General features: G+C 50.4%; 1 protein-coding gene across 3 annotated transcripts in view; it reads left to right on the top strand.

The window, feature by feature from the left end:
- LOC108550661 (zinc finger protein castor homolog 1) overlaps nucleotides 1–19,941 on the top strand; it is a 49,505-nt gene extending 29,564 nt beyond the window's left edge. The window contains exons 1-6 of one of the 3 annotated variants that reach the window (XM_017904447.1): nucleotides 14,914–14,931; nucleotides 15,006–15,324; nucleotides 15,524–17,176; nucleotides 17,660–17,758; nucleotides 17,899–18,817; nucleotides 18,913–19,941. In XM_017904447.1, coding sequence (XP_017759936.1) covers nucleotides 15,015–15,324; nucleotides 15,524–17,176; nucleotides 17,660–17,758; nucleotides 17,899–18,817; nucleotides 18,913–19,417 — 3,486 coding nt within the window. In that variant the 5' untranslated portion in view covers nucleotides 14,914–14,931; nucleotides 15,006–15,014 and the 3' untranslated portion in view covers nucleotides 19,418–19,941. Of the gene's footprint in view, nucleotides 1–14,913; nucleotides 14,932–15,005; nucleotides 15,325–15,523; nucleotides 17,177–17,659; nucleotides 17,759–17,898; nucleotides 18,818–18,912 lie in introns of those variants that run through there. The other 2 variants (XM_017904446.1, XM_017904445.1) reach the window with 2 other exon arrangements.
- Nucleotides 19,942–22,995: the final 3,054 nt, after the last annotated feature.

The raw sequence follows: 22,995 nt of genomic DNA, 5'->3' as shown, positions 1-22,995 counted from the left end.
CCCCCCCCCCCCCCCCCCCCCCCCCCCCCCGCGCGCCGTCGCGCCACTCCTGCCGAGGTTCCACTACGTTCTTCCTCCACCCCCACCAGCGGGCCCCCTTTAAGAACCATATATATGTCATAACGTGGTCGCCAAGAGAGCAGCAGCCGGTCTTTGAGAAAAATCGTTCCTGACTTATGCGGTTGCCGTGAAAACGGATTTAGGGGACCACTCCGAATCTCTCTCCTTCTCCCTCTACCTCCCGCGCCCGGTTTCAGCGTGGTTTTATTCGAGGGGCTGCATTTTTGAGGAATTACAGCAGTAGGTCCCACCACCACCGGGGAATGTAGTTCTCGAACGAGTAAACCCTGCTCTCGAATCTCGGGGGTAACGCGTGGCTAGTAGTGTCTTCGACGTGGAATTTTATTTATAGACGCGGTTCCAGGGGGACAGCTCTCGCACGGATAGCGGGCCCAACTTCTCGCGAGTACGCGCGAGCAAGTCGGGACGACGAGACGCTTGGAAAGTTGTCAGCGAAGAGAGGGCGGTGAGCGAATTTCACGGTTGATTAAAAACTTCTTCGAGGGATTTGCACGGGCGGCGGACATTGCGAGAAAAGGGAGTTGAAATTCCGCGAATTAACGGCTAAATAAATATTTGACAGGTAGATACCGTCGATTCCTTGTCGCTGCTTTCCTTCTCGCCTCGCTCTCTCGCGCGCCGGCCCTCTCTCCGCATAATTGGTTACAGATGCATTATTCTTCGGCTCGGCTCGTTTCGCAGCCCATGCATAAACATTAAACTCTTACGACATGGGCGTCGTTCCTCTTTTTACCTTTTTTTTTCTTTTTCCAACCCTTTTTTCTTCTCCCTTTTGCCTCGGCCCTCGACCGATTGTGTTTCTAATTTCGCTAACACTCGTGAACCGTCTGGGACTGATTGAAATTCCTGCGATTGTTTGAGGAGGACCGCGTTCGAGATCTCTCCGACTTGCTGCCCCCGGCTGGATGCGGCGCGATAAAAAATAATTAAAGACCCCTTTGATCTCGCCAGCGAGGATCGTAAATTTAAATGCACTTAGTATCGGAAAATGTGGACAGCCCGGCGGTATTAATTTATAATTCACGTATAATTTAATTTCAACTACGCGCCTCATCGTCCTCGTCCTCGTCCTCGTCCTCGTCCTCGTCGTAAAAGACGAATCGCTCCTAATGAAACTATCGCGAAAATCATCGAATACTGTCCTACCTCGGCCACGTAAAAACCGACGATACGGCAGAGGATGGAGGAGGGTAGCAAAGGGAGAGGAAAGAGGTAGAAGAGCGAATTTCGCCGCGGAACCGAAACAATGCGGTCGAGTTAGAAGCACGGCCGGGGCCACCGTAAAAAAAACTCGCTCGAAAGCCGGCCGGATTGGAAATTTTATTATTTATATTCGAAATTTATTATCGCCCCGACTGGCCCCCGGGGCCCGTGAAACGGTCGATCCGGCTGGGCCCCCATCCCACCCTCTCGCATCTCCAGGGTCCCGGTATTCTTTCCGCGGCGTCCGTGTTCCCTCTCCCCGAGGCCGCTTCTCGCGCCGTCTCGTCGCCGGTCTAATTTATCGTTCCTCAACTTTTTATTAATTTCTTACCGCTCGCGGAATCGCGATCGCATTAAAAGGAACGTCCAGGACCGTTCAACGGTCACCGAAATGCATCGGTACACAGACGGAATGCCGTCCCTAATTTTTCGCTCTTCTCCATCCTCCCTCGTACCCGCCCCCTCCCCTGCCCCGCCAGCCCCCTCGCCGTCCTGCAACACCGCGAGGATCCTCCTCGTTCCGTTCTTTCAGCGCGCGGCGCCCGAGCTTTCGGTCCCCTATACTAGCTCCTCCGGTCCATCGATGCTATCGGCATACCGTCAGAAGAAACACATTTTTCCGCAAACTGCCGCACTGGTGGCGCTCCACCCACCCCCTCTTTGGCTTCCGAGTAAAAAGGGACCGGGTCGAAGATTCCGGACCGCGAGTTTCTCCCTTTGCGTGGTCGTTGTCGTCGTCGTCGTCGTCGTCGTCGTTGTCGTCTCACGACCGCGAAGCCCCACCGGACCAGCGTGCGCGGGGGTTGCGAGCGTATCGGGGTTAACTCGCGCGAACCGATTCGCGGGGACCGAGAAGAGGACGAAAGGTGGTACGGCAGCGCGTGTCTCTAGCCTCGGGTGTCGTATTTAAAAATCGTATAACGTGTTTCCAATCGAGCAGGCTAAAAAAGAGAGCGGGATCGAGAGGCCGGTTTCAAGGTTCGCGACAGCTCGAAATTAGAAGGATCGATTAGTTAATCGGCGCCGCGGGGATAAAGCCGTGTATTCTTGGCGGTCGAAAAATCGCGAAACGTCGGCCAGGAAAAAACGAGGACGGGCAAAACCGAAGCGAAGCAAGGCGCGAGCGGGCACAAGGGGGACGTGTGCCGTACACGCCGAAATACGCCTGTTCTAAGAAGGGGGTTAGAAGCGGCGTGAAGGGGGCGAGTAATCGTTTGATCGGGCAACGATGGATTCCTGAGTTTCGAGGACGGCATGCGATTGCCAATCGTTTGTTTCCCGATACGAAGACGATCGGGGCCAATCTCGTGGCCAACAAGCATTGCGGCATTCGCACTCGGTTTCGCAATTCCCTTTTCGAACTCGCCACTTTTATTGCCAGATATTCTAGCCCCTGTTACCCTCTCGCAACCCCCTGCCGCCTCTCTGGCCCGGTCTCGCGTTAATTATAGCGAACGGAGAAGAACGGAGGGAAAAAATAACGAAATGAGACAAACGTCGTTTCTTCTTTGTCTTTGCGCTCTCTCTCTCTCTCTCCCCCCTCGTCCACTCTATTCCGCTCTCTTCTCCTCGTCTCGGAGATTTTCTTCCACGGATGAAACGACGCGATCGTCTCTCGCCCGGGCGAAAAATCGGCCCGGGGAAAGGAACGAACGATCCCGTGGCGTGGATCATTCGTTGGCCGATTGTTGCGTCATTGATCGGTATATAATAGCGGCGTGTATCAGCGGGAAACATCGAATTCGCGTTAGGGAAGACGGGAGAGCACGGGGTGACTCGGATGAAAATTATTCACGAGTGCTTCTCTCGGGGCCTAGGAATCGGCGCGAGATTTCCATTCGCAATCGATCGACAGACGTATCATTACGCTCGCGTTTCTCGTTTTGCCACGCGTTTTCTACGGCCGCGGCCGAGAGCAGCCGTTTAATTACATACTTAAATATTTATACGCGCGGGAATATAAATCGAATCGATTCATAAAAGGCGAGCCAGCGGGCTCGAACGTGGCCAGGGAAACAAGACCATCGTCGAAGGACCGCGATCCTCGGGATGGTTGCTCGTGCAAAAAAGGGCGAAAACGAGAGAGACGGAGGCAAAGGGTCGAAAGGAGAGACAGCGAGGTCCTCTCGGTGTCCCTCCTCTCTGTCTCTCCCTCCTCTCCCGTTTGGCTGCTCTATTAATTAGCTCGCGGCAGCTCGCTCTCCACTCTGTTAATTTACTCGGAGGGGGCGCATTTTATTTTTCGTACGGGCCTGAGCGTCGTCGATCCTCCGGTTGGCTCCTCAATCCGGCTCTATTAATTAGCCGGGGCCCTTTTTTCCCCGCGGCCAGGCCCGTAAGACCCGTCGAATCCCGTCAGGAAAAAGGGAACGCCGGACAGGAGAAAAAGAACTCGCGGCCAGCGTCCGTCTCGGATTCCAGAATCACCGGAAAGGGAGAAGAAATATTCCGGTTTCGAGCAAAACGATCTCTCTCCTTCTCTCTCTTTCTCTCCTCTCTTCCTCTCTTCTCGACCCTGCTCGCGAATCCCCCAGCGTTTTCGTTGGAACTCCAACGATCCTACGAGCTCGGGGTCGATTGTTATGCAGGCGGTTTCGTAACGCGTGGGATCCTGCCCGAAGGCCCATTTCCAAGATCCAGAAATGATATAACTGTACGACTTAATGGTCCTCCTGGTAATTAAGAACTACCTTTCCACCGTGTAACCGCGAAATCTCTCCACCGTGCTGCGTCTCGGTTGCCTTTTTCGTTTCACCCTTCTCTCTTCTTTCTCCTCCTCCCCCTACTCTTCTTTTTCCCTCGGAAAATACAGGAAACGAGGTTGGAATTCCATTTTAAGGGGAATAGGAAAATGCCGGAGGTCAGATGCACCGTGGAAGTTTCGAAACGATATGGGTGGATTGGGTTCGGAGGGGCGATTTGTCACACACTTTAACAGCTGCCGCGTACGCCGACGGTATTACGGAGAGGAGTGTATTATCGATTTTCACGAAGTAATTCAGACGCCATGCTCGTCCAGCCACGCGGAAAGCGCTTAATCCGAAACCCTTCGAACAGTTTTGCACACGTTAAACCGCATAAAACGGCCGAGTCTCTCGGGGTACACCTACTACGGGTTCCGGGCATTTCATCGTGCAATTTTTACCAGAAAAGCCTGCGCCTCCCTCCTCTTCCTCGTCATCCGCGTTAAAAAGTCCCCCGGTTCGAATTATCGTTCGATCTAGCCTGTTTGCTCGTCACCGATTCACCGATTTGCCGGAAACGGTTGCATCCCGCGCGTTCACGCGAGAAATCTCGGAGATGAATCGCGTGCTCGTATGAAGACATTTACCGCCGACGATTTCATCGGCTCGGACGAGCTCGAAACTGGAATCGAAGGAAGAAAATTGCACGGTGTGTCGATCGAATCACCCGGTCCATCCTCGATGCTTCCTCGAACGAATCTCCCGCGTATTGCTCGCGGAATTCTCCTCCCTTTCATCGTGCCCCCCGAGATTTCCTCTTTTCCCACCGATTCGATGACTCGCGCCTTGCGATCCCTATCTTCTTCGAGGAGGAGAAAAATCGCGTGCAAAGGGGGCCGCGATCGGGACTGGACTTTCGTTTTCTTCGTTTTCGTCGGAAAAAGGGTCGCCAGAAATATACGGAATATCCGCGAGCGCGCTGTCGGCCGGCATCCGGTGGTTTGACTATTTCGAGAATATAATCGCGAAAGGAGCGGAAAAGGGGTGGCGTGGATCGCGAGGGCGAGCCTCGGGCTGAGAAAAAGCGTTTTTCTCGGCTCCATAGGCTTTGTCCGTTCATTCGAGCCCCGTAATGGGCCGTTTCGTTGGTTTTAAGCACGCGATGACAGGTCAACTACCGAGAAACGATTTCGAGAAGCGATTTCGCGAATTTCGCGACGTGGCAAATTTTTCCCCTCCACGGGATTTTTCTTCGCGCCTCCCGCCGGACCCCGTTTGAATCGATTGGAGCGCGTTTATCGCGAGGATTCGCGCAAGAAGTAGCAGGCTGCGTGTCTAATTAAAAGATACGGATCGCAGCGATACTGGGATTAATAATTCATCGAGTTATTAGTATCCGTAACGAGCGTGTTTTCCTTCGCGAAATGCCCGTTCGATCAAAGAAGCGGAGGGACCACCGCGAGCAGGCGCGAGTGCTCGCGCGCGAATACCGCGTGTCCATAACTTGTCCGAATTTCCGGTCCGTGGGACGTTGATTCGGGGAAGTAACCCCGTAAATCAATTTCCTCGGCGGTCGAGAAAATCACAGAGAGCGAGAGAGCGTGGCGTCGTGTCGTTAATAAATCGAGCTTTCTTCCCCGGCTTTATCCCGCGTCGTCCTCCCGGTTCGCCATAAGTCGCTTAAAGCCGTTCCTCTTCGGCGCTTTAGTAATTCGAGTTAGCTGTTGAAGCTGGCCCTCCGCTGCTCTCTCCTTCTCTCTTTCTCTCTCTCTCTCTCTCTGTGCTCGCTCGCGCTCTCCCGTTGGCCGCCCCGTCTCTCCCGCTTCTCTGTTATTTCGCGCTTGGCGAAAAGCGAGAAAAAGGAAGAACGTCGCACCGACGGTGGAAACGACCGAGCAAGAGGACCGAGACCAAGACCACGAACCGCCGATTGTTTTAGCCCTAGGCCAAACTAAAACGGCCGGAGAACTCCGGAGGGTCAGGGCCGTGACAGAGGGGTCTCGCAGGGGGCACGGGAAAGAACCGCCGCTCGAACGGTGACGAACGCGGCGTTCTTCTCGCGGAAATTTTGATTCCCGCGGAAAAGTCGATTCGTCTCGTCTCGTCTCGCTTCGCTTTGTTTCGTTTCGATTCGATTCGATTCGTTTCGATTCGAGAAATTGGCCAGAGGACGTCGGAAGGTAACGCTTGAAAATAGTATAAATCGTGTAGGTGTGTCTCGTGTAGGTGAGTCACTCGCGAGCTCGTGTAAGACGATTCTTTTATTAGCTAGATGTGTTTGCTATTGCTCAAGCCGCTCAGGTGCTTCGTTTAAGGGAAAATTCCGTTCGCAAAATCGATGGTTACGCTACTGTCGGCACGCCGGTTTTGCAAGAGCTTCGCGAAGAATCGATCCTCCGTTTTCCCTCGCGCTTTTTCCCCACCCCGCCGGTTCCGCTGCTTCTTTCTTCTTCTTCTCTATACGAGGCGGAGACAAGAGAGCGACCACGTGCCAAATCATGCGAGTGGAATCGGAGAAATTTAAAAAATATTCTAAATTTAATTACCCCGGCGACCCTCGGTCTTTCGAAATCGTCCGCGCTGCCAATGGCTGGTTGAAAAATAGCCGATCGACGAACCGAACGGACGGCAACTCTAGCGGGGTAGCATTTGCATCGTTGGAAAAAAGGGGAAGAAGAGAGAAACGCGCCTGCTTCTTCCAATCCTCCGCACCCTATCGGCCTCGCGACTCCTCGGGTTATCGACTCGAAGGGAAAGAAGCTCGAGTCCCGAAAACCGACCAGTGGAATATTTCCCCGGGAATGGAAATGTTCGACAAACGCGATAGAGTCGTCGCGATGGCGTACAGAGTCGCGTCGTTATTGAGAATAAAAGACTCGAGAAGATCGAGTTAAAACGGGAGAAAAAGAAGACCGAGGCGAGCAATGAAGAGGTCAACGAGAGCCCCAATTTCAATTTCGCTTTCCCACGCATTGGCCGTCGTCGGATCAATTCCTTCACGCCATACTTGACGTATAATATACGGATAATTCCGTCGCGGATCCTTAATAAAAATCCACGCTCGAGAGACGAGAAAGAATTACCAATTTTCCCTAAAAAGGTCCTCGAGTATAACTCTCCTCGTTTGCATTCGAGAATTGGTTGGACGATCGCGTGGACTGAAAATTCTCTCTTACCGCTGTTCACCCTCGAGAACACTCCACCGCCCCTTCCGCGTCTCCATCCCTTATTCACATGGATACACGCGCGTTCTCCGTATCTCCGCTATTCGAACGTCATAGTTGCACTTTGCTCTCGGGGACTCTTTCTGTTCTCGATTCCTTCCTTTCGAAATTTCGTTTCGTTTCGTTTCTCGATGATCCATCGATGGGGTTAGGTTCGAAGTTTCGAAATGTTTTCGCGTTGTTCGAAAGGGGTAGAATCGTCGGGTTTGCACGGTCGAGTCCTGCGTTGGTCGAGAGAGAAGTCTAGGAGGGGTTAAAAATACGTGGTTTTTCCGGAAGAAGGTGATCGGACGAGGGGTAGATGCAGTCTGTCGTGGCTGGAACGGAGACAGAAACGCCACCGGGCATCGATAGAGCGTGGCGGTGCACTTAATAATAGTCCTCGCTCGTTACGCACTCGTCGAACTGCCTTGTTAAGGCTAACAGCCACTCGCTCTCGGGGAATATTCGAAAGTTATCGGACACGCGATCTCGTAAATCAACGCGCGTTATGGGACTTTGTGGAACTTTGGAGCACACGCTCTAATAATTTGTCATGAATCTTCGTTCGAGCCAGCAGCAATATAATCGAACGAACCGAGTTATTTTCATAGGGGCCCGAGAGTGAATTCTTTCACAACGGACGACGTTGCCCCGAGATTATTTTGCAATTCCGTCGCGATGCTTGCTTATGCGAGATGGAACTCGTTGGTCCGCTGCTTTAGCTAATTCTCCCAATTATCTTAAGTAATTCTATTAGTCCGGCGATCCTAACAACTCGGATGTTGCCCCCGACTTCCCCGTTTCGCGTGTCGCCGCCGAGATTGCGCGATTTAATCAGAGACGCGCAGGGGTGGTGGGACGGCGTCTTCTTGGAAAACGAACACTCTCGAGGATATTAAAACGGCGATGTAAAGAAACAAAAAGAGAAGAGGAGAGTGTGTGAGAGAGAGAGAGAGAGAGAGACGTAAGCGCGTTAATCCTCGACGTCTTTCCGTCCTAATTGTCCTCTCGGGCTGATTAATCATCCGCGTCGACACCCCTGGAAAATTGACTCGGTTCAACGATATCGTGTTTCCGTAAACACAGAGCAATCGATCGTTTTCGATATTTCACCGCGACTACTATTTTATTACCGATCCATTTTCGTGTCACCCCTTTCGGGGACCGTTCGGATCCTCGGGGTTGGAAAATTCGTCGGACGAAAAAAATCGGGGTGCATTCCCCGATCGTCGGGCATCGAATTTCGTGTTTTGACAGCGGATCGTCGATCCGTGGCTATTTTCCTTCCTCGTCTTTATCCTTCTTTTTACGTCGGCTCCTCGCCCGGGCACGGCTGAGTTTTCGAAAGTCGAACAAAAGGGGTGCGCGAGGAGGCAGGCGCGCGCGCTCCCTCTTCTGGCTATTTGAATTTGTAGAAAGGGTTCGATTCTGTTTATTTTCGGGGGCAAAGGTGGGGGAGGGGGCGCGCGAGTGTGTGCGTGCGGGGGTAGGAGGACACGCTCACACGCGAGCAGCCGATATTACGCGCGCGCGCTTCGCCCCTCGTGAAAAGTTTACGCGCGTCCCACGTAAGAGCCGGGGATTGGGGTGGCGGCGTAGTAACGGGGGTGAATTCGGGGGTCGCGGCGATAAGTAGTACGCGTGTTTTCGCTCGAACTCAATTTACCCTCGCAACGCTGGAAACACCGGCGAAAGGGTGGCCTTTCCTTTGAAACTAAAAATCTTTATCCTTTGGCAGGATTTTTAAACGCCAGGGGCGCGTCACGCGACCCCTTCGAATATTCCGCTAATAGGTACGCGTAGTTCGATAGGCGTGTGGCTCTTCCTTCTACGCGCGAACCCGAGCCTACCGTTTCTCCTTTTAATTCTTCACCCGAGTTACGAGAACGAGCCTCGATTAATCAAACGCGAAAACCCTTGGTCCTCGAGGTTTCGTAATTCACGCACAGCTCGGTGCACTCGAATCGCGGCGTTAAGGAGAAATTTCCATATCGCAGTTGCGCGTGCGCTTTAAAAAAAACCGGTTAGGCCTGGAGCGGACCGGCGGTCGGCTCGGTCAATAATTTCGGAAATCATTGTTCTCCGATATTCCACGGAGAGGTTTCCCCTCGTTAAATTTAACGTGGCCGCCATAAGTAACTGTAGAGCGAGAAAAAGAGCGATATACACACGCACACACGCGCGCATTTGCAAATATATATATATATATATATATTTAGAGAGAGAAAGGGGGAGCTGCTGGAACCACGACGCCGTGAAAAGAAGGGGGTGCGTCGGCAGAAAGGAGCACGGAAGAGGGGTGGCCGGTTGACACTAAGTAGTATGTCCGTAACAGTGGCCCGAAAAATCCATACGTCCGAGGGCAGGCTAGATTAAAATGAAAAAACCCGATGGAGAGAAGGAGGGAAAAAATTCCGCGCCTCGCCGGAGGGGTAAAACGATACCAGCTATACGCGACATTAATGAATGTGCCTTTAGAAACGGCCATGCGGAGGGAGGAAAGGAGAAAGAGAGAGAGAAAGAGAGAGAGAGAGAGAGGGAGAGAAAAAAGAGAGAGCCGCGTAGCACGTGGCTCGATTGCTTTAACGACCGTTTGTACGCGCGCGCGTTCGTTCACGCACGCTGCGCCTCACGAAAGCCTCCACGAGTCGCTTAATAATCGTGGCTGATGAATAATCTCGTTTTCGGTGCATCGGCAACTGGTTTCGCGGATCCTAGCACCTCGCGAAATTCCATCGTGCTCGATCGATGAATCGCTAGCGTTCCGTTTCTCGGAAATTACGCACCACCGTTCAGTATCACGAGCTAACCGATCGATCGAACGAGCAATTTCGACGATCGATCAGGTTTAGATTACCTTTGTGCAATATATATATATATATATATACGTCTATATACACGTGTACGTGTACGTGTACGCGTGTGCGTTTGCGCGGGATCCGAGGATCAACCGCGTCGAACTCGCACGATTTACGTGGACGTGGATTGGCGAATCCACGGATATCAGAACGCCCAGATCTATAAATACCGTCTATAAATCTCGCGGCGCAGCGTGCTAGTAATAATTAGGAGGAACGAGTAGACAAAGGCGGGAATAATTCTATCGGCAGAACACGGAGGGAAGCTCGTAAATTCCCGGTTGGAAAGGGAGCGTGTTCAAGAATCTTGCTGGTCCTCTGGAAACTGCGTTCTGGCTCTTCCCTAAAGAAGGAATCGCGTTAATTATAATGGCATCGTGTAACCGCCGTTTATTCTCGTCGCCAACGTTTCCACCAACGAAGAAGATTGGAAAGCCGAAGAAGAAGAAGAGGAAGAAGAAGAAGAAGAAGAAGAAGAAGAAGAGGAAGAAGAGGACGAAGAAGAAGACGACGATGAAGAAGGAACGGGCTATAGCATGAAAGAAGGTGCTAAACGGGTAGCACCGAGAGAAACGGGACAGGAGAATGGCGACCATAACGTAATTTTGACAGAAATAACGCCGCCGTGCTCGCTGAGAGACAATAAGTCCGCGACACTCTCTCGCAGGGGATCTTAGAATAGTTTAGTGTCCGCTCGTTTCTTCCTCTCTCTCGATTCTCCCTCTCAGTCCGGTGTTCCACCTTCGACCGCGACTTTCCCGTTTCATCTGCTCGCTTTGCGTGACCCTCTTGGCGCCACGATTTTCATGGTTGCGACCGGATTGATGATTCCGCCGTATACAGCCGCTGCGCCATTTTAGTTGCGCCCTTTTCTGGCCAACTTTTCGCTGAACGCATTGTTTCGCCGCCTTCGAGGAATTTTCCCGCAACTTTCGCGCTATCCTTCGTCCCCTTCTTCTTTCTTTCCGCGAAATTATCCCTCCCACTCTTTCGACGTTTTTTACTCGGAAGAGTAAGGCTGATTAGTATAGAGGGGTTCTTCTCGTCGATCGCGAACGGATTTCGAAGAGAAAAGGTGAAACGATGCCTGTCCCCGTTCGTGAAATCCCCGTCGGAGACGTAATCCTCGCTCGGAGATTCGAAAATATTTGCGCGCGACGTCAAAATATTCCCACCAATCACGCTTCGCGCCACTTCGCCCCACAGCCCCGTGAAATCGACGCAACGTCTCTATTCTGGCTCATTAAATCGCATCTGGCCGGTTACTCCTTTAACGGAGCCGTTTTTCCGGAAACAATGTTGTGACGAGGGCCGTCGAAAAAGGGGTAAAGAGGCTGGCGGAGGGGTGGGGTTGCCCGTTGGGATTTTTTTTTGTCGGTATTTAGGCCCTCTCGAGAGAGAAAAAGGAAGGAAAAGGTTCAATGGACCCTTCGCGGCTGCCACGCAGAACGGACTGCGACGCAGCGGGCACTTGACGCATTATCCAAACACGCGATTTTGTAGGTTACGTTAATCCCTCGGGGCCCGCCCTTTAGCCCTTTCAATCGGTCCTTGGAATTACGAATGCGCGCCACGGCCGAATAATTGTTATCGTTAAAGTGATTAATTTCGAGTCGTACGGCGATTTTGTAATCGAACGTTGGACGAATTATTCGCACGAACGGGGCACGCAACGCGCGCTCGCTGCGAGGCAACGGAACGCTTTGCGTGAAGATCGTGCGCGCCGGAGGATTTTCGGTGCACGAGGACCAGATCACCGGGACTCGTATAAAGGGTTATTCAGCTAAGGCCTCGCGCGGATTAAATGATAAAAAAGGAGGAGAGAACCGGCGCGCTGAAATACGGGGGCCTCTCCTTTTCAGGATCGGGCTTTTTGAAAATTTTAAACTCCCCGGCCACGGGGCCCGGGGTTTTTCATCCGCAGCCGGATCGACCTCTCCCCTCCAGCCTGTGCGAGTTTCAAGAACTACGAATAAAAGGGTTCAGCCTCTGAAAGCCGCTGGATATTCGTGCAAAGGGGTAGGAAAAGGGGGATCCCGCGTTGCGTGTCGTCCCGTGGATTTCTCATATTTTTTAAGATTTGTCCCTTAAGTCCCGTCACGTTTCTCGTATTCTTCATTTCACAGTCGACCAGTGTCGGCCTTTCTGACTCACTTTCTGGGTGGCAGCATCCCCGCCACTTTTCACGCTCTGTGCCACTCTTTTTTAATCCCCTTTCGAGGAATTAAAAGGAAAAAATAGAATCGTCTCTTTTAATGGAGAGTGTCGGTAACCATTTTCTTCGCGGACGTGGAAATTTTCGGGTAACGAGCGTGCAAGAGTTAATCCTCGACGTGGGACGCGAGGAAGACGATTAAATTTACGTGGAATATACATCATTGTATCTTTTAACAAGATCCAAGGCCAGGTTCCGTTCGACGCCTAGCACCGCGGCCGTTTTGGCACGCTTCCTGCGACGCGGCTCGCATAATTAGGCGTCAACAAAATGTCTGACATTCCCGGATACGAAAGAAGAATCATAGACCCCTCCCCCTTCTCTCTCTCTCTTTCTCTCTCTCTCTCTCCCCTGCCCTCTCTCGCTCTCGGTCACTCGCGATACTACTACCGATGCTGTTTATTCTTAATTAATACTCGCTCGATACCAGGGGCCTTGACCCTCCACGAGTATGCCTCTTTCTCACACGCGACGGGTTACATCGCGATGCTGGCTGTAAATTCGCGCGAATAGGAGTTTCCTCGACGACGGCGCGGCTACTCGGAAGGTGCTCTAACGAGCTACACAAAACACGCAGCTGCGTTACATAATTACTGTACCGGAGGATAGATTAACAGTCATAACCGAATGTTACGCAACAATATGCACGAGCGTTCCCGGTTCAGCTAAACTGGATAATTAATTTAAGCATCCAGAGCGAAATGTAAATTTCGTAATTCGAGCACGTGCTGTCTTTGACCGAACACCGTTACGGAACCATTATTTTCCATGCTCGATTCGCGCGTAAATCCCCTTGCCATTTCTTCGCGCTCCAATTTCGCCATTCCCCGCCGTGTCTTCTCGATACGATTCGTCGATTAAAAAGAAAAGAGAGGAGAAAAAAGAAACGAAAATGGAGAAACAGGGAAAGAATAAGAAAAAGAAGGGAAAGATTGGATAGATCCAGAAGCCTCTCGTATAGCGGAGGGAACATAATACCGAAGCATAATGCCTTGCCTCTCCCTCGCAACCTTTACCATTTCGTCTCTTTTCTCGTTGTTCCTTTTTCTTTCGTTTCCCTGCCACACGGGGAACCCTTCTTCTCTTTCGCGTACACACGTGCGCATAAAACTTCGCTGGTACCTATCCCCACCAGGGCCGCACGAAAGGGGGAACCCCTAAGAGAAATATTCGACAATTTTTAAACTCGTTTCTGAACGCATTCAAACGTGCACAGTCGACAAGTAGGAATTTCTTGGAATCAACCGAGCCTTTGGTAGGGCACGCCGAACGTGGAACGTGGTTTCCGGCTGCCGGAGGTGGGGTCTCCGCCATATATTCTCCCGCTGGTTATATATTTCGCGGCTATTCGCGAAATTCTTGGGCAGAGCGTGTTATTGTCACTTAAGCCGCATGAACACGATGAACGCCCCGGAACGTCGTAATGGCGGCACTGTAATGGAAGCAGAGGACGTTGCTAAAGATTATCGAATAAGTCGCTAGCGTCGTAGATAAGGGACAGAGATCTCGGCATAGATCGCTTTTACGCCGTTTCCAACGCGATTAGCTCCGGGACAGTAGTAAACCTTACCGTGCTACCGGTAATCCGAAAATTGGAATCGACTATAGCCAGTGTTACTTGTAAAACTAAAAATAGAATAAAAAGTAAAAAAATACGTATATATAAAAGGGAGCAATATAAATGCAGAACGATCGCCATAAAATAGCCATCAAAGAGTCTTTAACGAAATCCGACTTGGGCTGAAACTGGAGATTCAAAGAGGATAAGAAACGAGTTTGCGATCGAGGGAATCGACAAGTGTATAGGATGCACTTCCGTGCACGAGTAACCCCATGCCTCAGCACCCTCAGCCAAGTGATCCGCGCCCGAATCGAGTCGCGTCCGTCCTCGACGCGACTTGCACGAAACGAGTTCGCACCCCCGTATCGATGGTGTTTGCGGGGACCAGTTCGAGGGTCGAGAAAGTAGGACGCACACGGGGTTTTCCGCTCCAAAGGGGTAGCCATTCTCGACCACCACCACCACCACCACCACCGTCGCCGCCGCCGCCGCCGCCGCCGCCCCATGTGTGTGTCGACTGACCAGAGGCGGCCAGCAGAGCGCACCCCTGTCGAATATCGTACTCGAGCGTGTACCGATCGACCAGCAGGACCGTAGACTGCGAAATCGTGAAAGTTGCCAACGAGATTTGCGAGTGGCTCGAAAGGCAGTTCCTCTGCGAAAGTTCTTCCTTTGATCTGCATATCCGCCATGATTTCTGGTGTACACTTATCGCCGAGTGCCATTAGCAGGCAACGGCTGATATCGTGGTTGGTAAAGCCAGTGAGAGCGCAGCGAAGCTCTTTGATGGATTGCAGGACGCTTCTTTACCAACGTCGAATCTTTGTTAACAGCAGAGGATACTGGTATCGACTATCGAAAAGCTTAGGAGTTATTTTACCAGGAGAATCTAAAATTCGGTGTAAAAGAAAAAGTTCGGTACATTCGATACCATTGATCGTCATCCCCTAAATCCCCAAGAGTAATCCTCACCTCTTCTCTTTGGTTTCTGATTTCAGCATTATTGAGACAAAGCATGTCTCCGGTTGCGGACACCTTGATTACACGTCGGGGCAGGAATGCGGTAGCTCGTATTGTAAAGAGCTCGGGTGCCGAGAGCATTTTCACTGTCTGGACTGCAGTGGTAGGGTCTTTGTGAAAAAGGAAGAAATGATCAGGCATTTCAAGTGGCACAAAAAGAGGGACGAATCTTTGCAGCACGGTTTCATGAGGTACTCCCCGACGGATGATTGCTCGGAGAGGCATCCGGGTCGTGCCTGCCCCCACAATAGAAAACAGACTCACTACCACTGTATCCACGAAAATTGCGATAAGGTTTACATATCGACGTCGGACGTGCAGATGCACGCCAACTACCATCGCAAGGACTCGGCGATCATACAGGAAGGTTTCCAGCGATATCGAGCTACCGAGAGCTGTGCTACCGATCACTGTCCCTTCGTTGGCCAGCGGACCACGCACTTCCATTGTCGGCGACCAGGTTGCCGGTTCACCTTCAAGAACAAGGCTGACATGGGTAAAGAACTACTCGCAGTTCTGCCTTAGAAACTATAGTCCTCTCTTCCCTAGATTACTCGTTACATACATTTGCCGTAGCAAAATTAGCGATCACTGTTTGCTTGCCGATATCTTTAACTCAGAAACTAACGATTTAGTTACCGAGATGCTCGCATAATATCAGCTAATACGTGCCTTTCGTAATTTTCTTCTTACAGACAAGCACAAATCGTATCACATCAAAGACGAGCAATTATCCCGAGATGGGTTCAAGAAATTCATGAAGTCCGAGGCCTGTACCTTCGAGCAGTGCCGTTTTTCACGCGTCTGCAATCACATCCACTGCATACGGCCCCACTGTAGCTACGTTCTTCATTCCGCGGGTCAACTGTTTTCCCATAAACGAAAGCACGAGCGTCACGAAACCGAATTGGCTTACAGAAAGTACAAGCAGATTAACGCCGTTGGTGGGATTCGACCGCCTGGATCCTGGCCACCGGACGATCTCAGCACGCAAAGCCTTTCCCTCAGCCTTAACGGCGAAAGCTCCAACGAGGACAGAGGCTCGCCGTCCTATTATTCTCTGGATGATTCCTTTCAGAGCGGAAGCGACCTAGCCATGGATCTCACCGCGCCTACCACCACGGTCGCTGCCAGTGGAAGTTCCACGGTCACCGTCGACCAGCAGCATCAACAGCAACAACAGCAGAGCCAACAGCTCACCGCCACGGAACTCGCCTATCTGGTACCCGCCACCTCCGACTGTCCCTGTCATCTAGGTAGGGAACATCATCATTGCGGATTAGATCGTTGCGGGGCAGCCCTGAAGGATCCCCGCGAGGTTAGGGAACATCTGAGGGAACACGAGACCCAGGAACGCATCACGGATGCGTTCTTCGAGGAGGGCGGCTGCGACGACAGTTGTCCCTACGCCGACAAGGAGAAGCATTATCACTGCAACTGGGAGAACTGTCGCGAGGTGATCCTTTCCACCGACAAACCCTTCCGTCGACTCCAGCATTACAAGATCCACGAGTACAGTCGACAGTTGAACCTCTCCTGCTCTTCTCACGCGCTCTCCTCCGACGTCACGTTGACCCACCTGACCAACATCGACGCGATGTTCAGGCGGAAGAGAGGCAGGCCTCCGAAGAACAGAGTGATCGAGATCTGGTCCGGCGGCGATCCCGCCACGCATACTCACGATTCTCCGCAAGCCATCTTCACCAGCTTCAAGCTACCGAAACCCCAGACACCTAGTCTGACGCCTAATCCCATGACGGAGGATCGAGAAGGAAGCGTATCGCCTTCGAACAGCCTCGGTGAACCCGAAGGGTTCTCGACCTATAATCCTGACGGATGTCCAGATCCGGCTTGCGTTCTCAGATCCACCAGACACCATCATTGTTCGCAGCTGAGGTGTCACTTCTCCACCGATAGACCCGACCAGCTACTCATGCATAGCAAAGACTTTCACGATAACGTCGACATACCGCCCGGCTTTGCCTTCTTCGATAAGATGGTAGATTGTCGACTGGTCGGTTGTCACAGTAATCGAGTTAATCGGCATTTCCACTGTACCAGACCGAACTGCGGCTACTCGTTCGTCAGATACTCGACCATGGCGATGCACGAAAAGCAGCACGGTAGTCACGGCGAGGATCGATTGGAATCCTCGTCGAACCAAGAGTGTCAGACGCAAATGCAGCCGGTCGTTCAGGAAACCAAGCCCAGGATTCAAGTAAAGAATCCGGCCGAGCTGATCGAGAAACCCGAGGATAGTTTGACCGGGGCCGACATCGAGAACAGATCGATGATGGACGAGAAGGAATCGGAGATCCCGAGCCCCCCGGATGTTAACAAGACCACCGGTAAGTCTAATTTTCAACATGGACACGAACCAGTGCACCTGTATAGTATTGTTTTATAGATGAGTTTTGTTTGGTAGTTACTTGAGATGTTTATCGAGACAATTATCCAGTCAATGCATGTCTATTGCACGTACACGCACCTCAGTGTATATTACGACACACGTCAGCACTCCTTAATCCTTTCGATATCATCGTCAATTTATTCGGCTTTCCGTCGAAAGGATTAAACTATATTTTTCCCTGTATAATTTTCATTTTTTTTTTTTTTTTTTTTTTTTTTTTTTTTTTTTTTTTTTTTTTTTTTTTTTTTTTTTTTTTTTTTTTTTTTTTTTTTTTTTTTTTTTTTTTTTTTTTTTTTTTTTTTTTTTTTTTTTTTTTTTTTTTTTTTTTCTCGTTGCGTTTGATGTATCTATTGTACAAGGTGGTTGTAATCATAGTGGGAGGTATATTTGAAGTGTTGGTTGTTTGGTTGATTGTTGCTAGTGGTGAGGGCGGCAGGCACCTATTATCCGGTCAGTGGACCGCCGAGTGAACCCGCACTTCCGGGCGTCGTGCTATCCATGCGAACTTCCGTGCACCAAGGTTCGTGTCTCTTTCGACGACCAATTTTCTTGCCTTGAATTGTGTTTCTCTTAGTATCAGTAAAAATAGTCGTCGCCGTTCGCCTTTCTCGCTTGTTACCCGTTCGTTACCCGTACTTAGCCCGAACCTTTCCATTGCAGAGTCTCCGGTTCTTCCGTCCACCAGCTCGGCCTCGCCGCACACCCTCTACGGACCGGAACAGAGCTGCAGCAGGCCCTTCTGCAAATTGAAACGTAAAAATCATTACCACTGCAACGCGTGCAATCAAGCGTTCTCCGAACTGGACCGACTGGTGGCCCATATAGCGAAACACTCGACAGGTGCCATTCTCAGTCAACAGCAGCACGATTTGGCTAGTCAAGCGCCGAATCAGCTGCAGCACGACTACTTCGCGCAGTTGTCGCAGAAGCACGACTTCATGGCGCAGAACGCTCAAATGGCTCAGAATATTCAGAATTTCCAGAATCAGATGCAACGTCAGATGCAGCAGACTCTGGGCCAGATGAGTCAGCAAACCCAAGTGAAGGAGGTGAAGATCGAACCGACGAGATGCGGCGCGGACGTGGGTGTTCAGAACGTTCCGAACGTGAAGAGGGAGCCCAGCGAGGTCTCGAGGGACGAAGGGAATAATTCGGTGATGGATAACAACGAGAACGGCCAGTTGTCCCAGCCGAGTATGCCACCCAGTGTTCAACAGTCTCTGGTTCCAACTAGCTTCGAGCTCGATCTTAGCCACGGATTTCATTTCCCTAGCCCGGCCGTAATGGCCGCTATGAATCAGCAAATAGCTCTGATGAATCAAGCCCTACCACCTTTCCTGCAACACGGTGGCATGTACACAGGTGGACCAGGGCTGATGTTCTCGACTGGTCTACCTCCGACGAATTTTCTACCTCCGGCCAGGGACGAGAACCCCTTAGCCTCGCTGGCGGCGAACCTCAATTTGAATAAAAGGTCGCTAACTCCGCCGGACAGTAATTCTCCCGAGGCGAAGAAACAGAGGCTTCACCACTCCATGCGGATGCTGAAGGATGAACCGGTGCCGGATGGATACGTCAGGTTTGTGCCATGTTTGTTCTACACTCGAAGCTTGCCTTCCCGTACTCGTGATCGACATGTTACGGTATCATTCTGATTTTCCCTCGCCGTTTCAGGTTCAGATTCAACGAAGACTGTAGGTATTCTCACTGCGGCTACAGAGAACACCAGACGCATTTTCACTGCATGCGTCAAGACTGCGGCTACTCGTTCTGCGACAAGACGCGTTTCGTTCAGCACACGGCGAGACACGAGCGGCTGGACACCCTTATGGGTGGTGATTTCCAGCAGTACAGAGCCAATGTTCCCTGCGGCAGAGCTCAGTGCGCGTACACGTCGTCGTTGGGCTCGATGCAGAACAAAGCCTCGCACTTTCACTGTCTGAAATGCGATTTCGTTTGCACGGATACCAACAAGGTGGTGGCTCACAGGCGGCAACACGCGAAATTGGACAGTATCGCGGCAGCGGGCTTTCAAAAGTTCACGCCCAGTCAACCTTGCGGAGGTGTTCAGTGCCAGCATTCCGGCAAACAGACTCACTATCACTGTCTTCAGTGTCAGTACGCTGTTTTGGGTCTAGCGCAGATGTCCGCTCACAAGTATCGACACATGGACACATAACGATGTCCATGGGATTTGCCACTTGTCGGTGACTCAAGAAAGACAATTCTCTGGTCCCCGTAGACATTCCTTGAAGAGTCCAGGCCCAAAGCCGAAGAGTGGGCGAGTAAGGAAGCAGCGGGGGGGCTGGATCCAGTCGACGAATTCGGATCCCGCTGATGAAATCTGATTACAAGAGGACTGAGGAAGGAAAAAAAGACAATTTCATGCTCCCTGTAGACATTCCCTGCAGAATTTGCTCGCGATTGTCCATGCCCGATACACGATGCGTGTGCGTTTGTTCGACGAGGCTGGATGATTAGGAGCAGACCCCGACCGCGGCCTAGTCATTAATCTTCAGCCGTTCTATCGACCAGGAGGTATCGATAGCATTTGCGGCGTGTGTCTTCTCGTTCAGGATCGAAACAGCACGGATATATCGGTCGATGCATCGAATGGAACTGTTCAGTCAACTCGATGACTTCGTACTTACGAGAGAGAGAGAGAGAGAGAGAGAGAGAGGGAGAGAGAGAGTGTGTGTGTGAGAGAGAGAAAGAAAGAAAGTGAGGAAGAGAGAGAGAGAGAGAGAGAGAGAAAGAGAGAGAGAGAGGTATTTATTAACCGATCGACGGACGATCTTGGAACATTTCACGATCCTTCTCGAATCCTCCGGTGCTGGATGAGTTTTGAAACACCGAGCGATTCGGTAATGGAAGAGATCTAACGAGGAACGAAGGAAGAACCTGGCATAGAACCGTAGACAATAACACGGATGACGAGTCTATCGTATAGCTTTAGATCGCGAGGATAAAAGACAAACTATAATATTTAATAGAAAAAGACCTTGTACATTTCGTTTTTCTTTTTTTTTTCCTTTTTTTTTTCTAGTATCATTCGTGTACCCTCCGCGTGGTGCAAAGTAGTCGTCGCGACGACTTAGCTCCTAGAATATAGATAGTTAATATATGTAAAGAACTGACACGAGAGAGAAAAATCAAACCTGCTACGAGATCTATGGAATCTACTGAAACTCGAGTCCAAGATTACAAAGTTCGACTACTGTTTCCGTATGTGAATGAGATCACCGGCAAACAAAGGCGAGTTAAAAAGACAAAAGCACTGTGTCTAGTCCATCGCACCATCGATGATCGCGGACATCGGATCATTGCCGAAGAATTATCAAACAATTCGCGGCAATCGTTGAAACAAAGACGCAACACAAACGGTCACTCATCAATGGTGTAATGATTTCTTTATGATCGTCCACAGTTTTCCTTCTTCTTTTTTAACGCGAACACGCTGCTGTTATTTCGCTAGTTCCCCCTCCCCCCGCCCCCCCTTTTTTCTTTTCTTTTTTCTACGATGAAAGGAACTCACCGACGAAATAACGCATGGTAACGAATCGTACTAAAGATTATACGCTTTCTCGGGACACGTGCCGCGAACAGGAGGGTACGCGCTTCTCATTAATCGTATTACAAACAGTATTGATAAAACAAAACGGAAAAAAAAAAAAAGAAAAAAACGAAAAAAACTTCAAGAAAACTGAGAGTTAATAAAAAGACTGCCAGCCAAGACGAGACAGGGCGAACAGATATCGAGAATGATTTGGTGATTCGTTCGCTTTCAGGCAACCGTTTCTCGCTGGGAGGTAAACCAGCGAATATTTTGTCGAAAACTAAAGAGCATGTATATTGTGAATGTACAGATCGTCATGAAGAATTAAAAGAAAAGTATGTGCGCAAGGTATACTCTAAAATACGAAAGCTCGAAACGAAAGGTCGGCAGGTGTGCGTTTTATATGTGGTGTGTATCGATAAAGCTAGGAATTCTCGCGTTCTTGTTTCCAGGGGGATATTCAGCAACAATACGATATCGTTAAACGTTCGTTTCCATACATCGTGATATTATAAGAACTCGACTATAGCGACTGAAAAGCAAGTTTCCACTTTGTAAGATACTAGCGAAGAAATTTAGAAAATAAACGATCAATTTTTATTGCAAATTCGCTTCGATATCCGAAGAATCTACTTTTAATTCACAACGTGCGTCTACGAAATGTATCCAAACGGCTATAGAGACGTTCTGCGAGGATTTGAATAATTTCTCTGTAAATCTTCGACCGTCTATCTGTCTATCTATCGTATCGTTGGCGTGTCCTCCACTGTGCAAAAGAGACGATCGACGAGTAACACGACGAACCTAAACAGGACATTGAAAAAGGTATTTTTTCGAGGAGTACGATTGACCACGTAGCTGTTAGAGCATGCATAATCTCACTGCGACGATGCGTGTGCGTGCGAGCGTTGGGTGACGCGCTAGGGTGCCTTTAGAGTTTCCCCCGAACTTGTAGGACCGTGCCTTAGCAACGATAACCGATTATTTACACAAATTCTTTTAATACGAACGATACGAGGAAAAGAGACACACAGCAACGATGTGAACACGATCGTAGGAAGTTAGTGCCTTAAAGGAGCGCGTCGAAGTACACGAGAAACGAACACTCAGTCGCCAAGAATTACCCTTTCATCTTTTTATCGACAATATCGAAGATGGTTACACTTCAGTTCGGTTTATAGTACGATCAATATAAATTTAGAGGCTTATACACGTGATTATAAAGGAGTCGGAACTTCGCGACTGATAAGGAGTCTTCGTTTTTTAGACACTTTTTTCCAGCGTTTCGTGAGTCGAGAACCACGAAGACGAGAACCAATCTCGTCCAATCTCGTTTCGGGGGTCCGCTTTCGCAACGCGCGCGTTTAATTTAAGCAAGTAACTTTTTAAATTTACCCGACGAGCATTCTTTCGATGCGTTACGAGAAGCAACTGTGTGATAAAAAGCCACGAAGAGGGTTTCGTCATCGTTACGAGGTAAATTCGTTCACGAATTTCAACGATATTTTCGCGATAATTTATAACACGGAATGTGAACATTTTAGAATGATCGAACGCGCGAAAGAGGGTCCCCTGCGATCCAGGACGAGCCTCCCCCCCCGAACTCAACCCCGATCTTCCCCTATTAGTCTCTAGTATATCATTCCACTAGCAAGGTTACGCGTGTCAACGAAGTCGATTAGTCATATATCGGTCCCTGTCCTCTCGCGATCGAGCAACAGTCCCAGGAGGAATGGTTCGCGACGCCCGGTGTCGATCTATCGATCCTTCGTCTGGAATAATCGCGAGGTGGATTCGCGTGGTGTACCGCGCGTCGAAGCTTCTAGGAGAAGCGGAGAATCGTGGACAAAGCTGCTTGAGAGCCGAGCCATTTTTAAACGAGTGCCATAAACGATGTAGAGTCTCTCTCTCAAGCTCCTGCCGCTTTTAATCCCTCCTGGCGCGAGGAAATTGCGTGGGCGCGATGAAGAAACGAGACGACGCTGTAAAATATTTATTGTAATTCGCGACACGAGCACGTATGGTGATTAAGCGAGACCGGAAGCGGCGAGATCGCGAGAGGATCGAGCGTTCAGAGGGTGAACCAACCTCGATGGATCATCGCGAGAGAGTTGGAGAGAAAGAAGCAGAGAGAGAGAGAAAGAGAGAGAGAGAGAGAGCGTGTGCTTGGAGTAGCGACGATGAACTGAGGTTGCCTTATA

Source organism: Eufriesea mexicana, unplaced genomic scaffold, assembly GCF_001483705.2.
Source record: "Eufriesea mexicana isolate 0111107269 unplaced genomic scaffold, ASM148370v2 scaffold2888, whole genome shotgun sequence".
Lineage (NCBI taxonomy): Eukaryota > Metazoa > Arthropoda > Insecta > Hymenoptera > Apidae > Eufriesea > Eufriesea mexicana.
The sequence above is the reverse complement of the archived record's forward strand: the minus strand, read 5'-3'. Positions and strand labels throughout refer to the sequence as shown.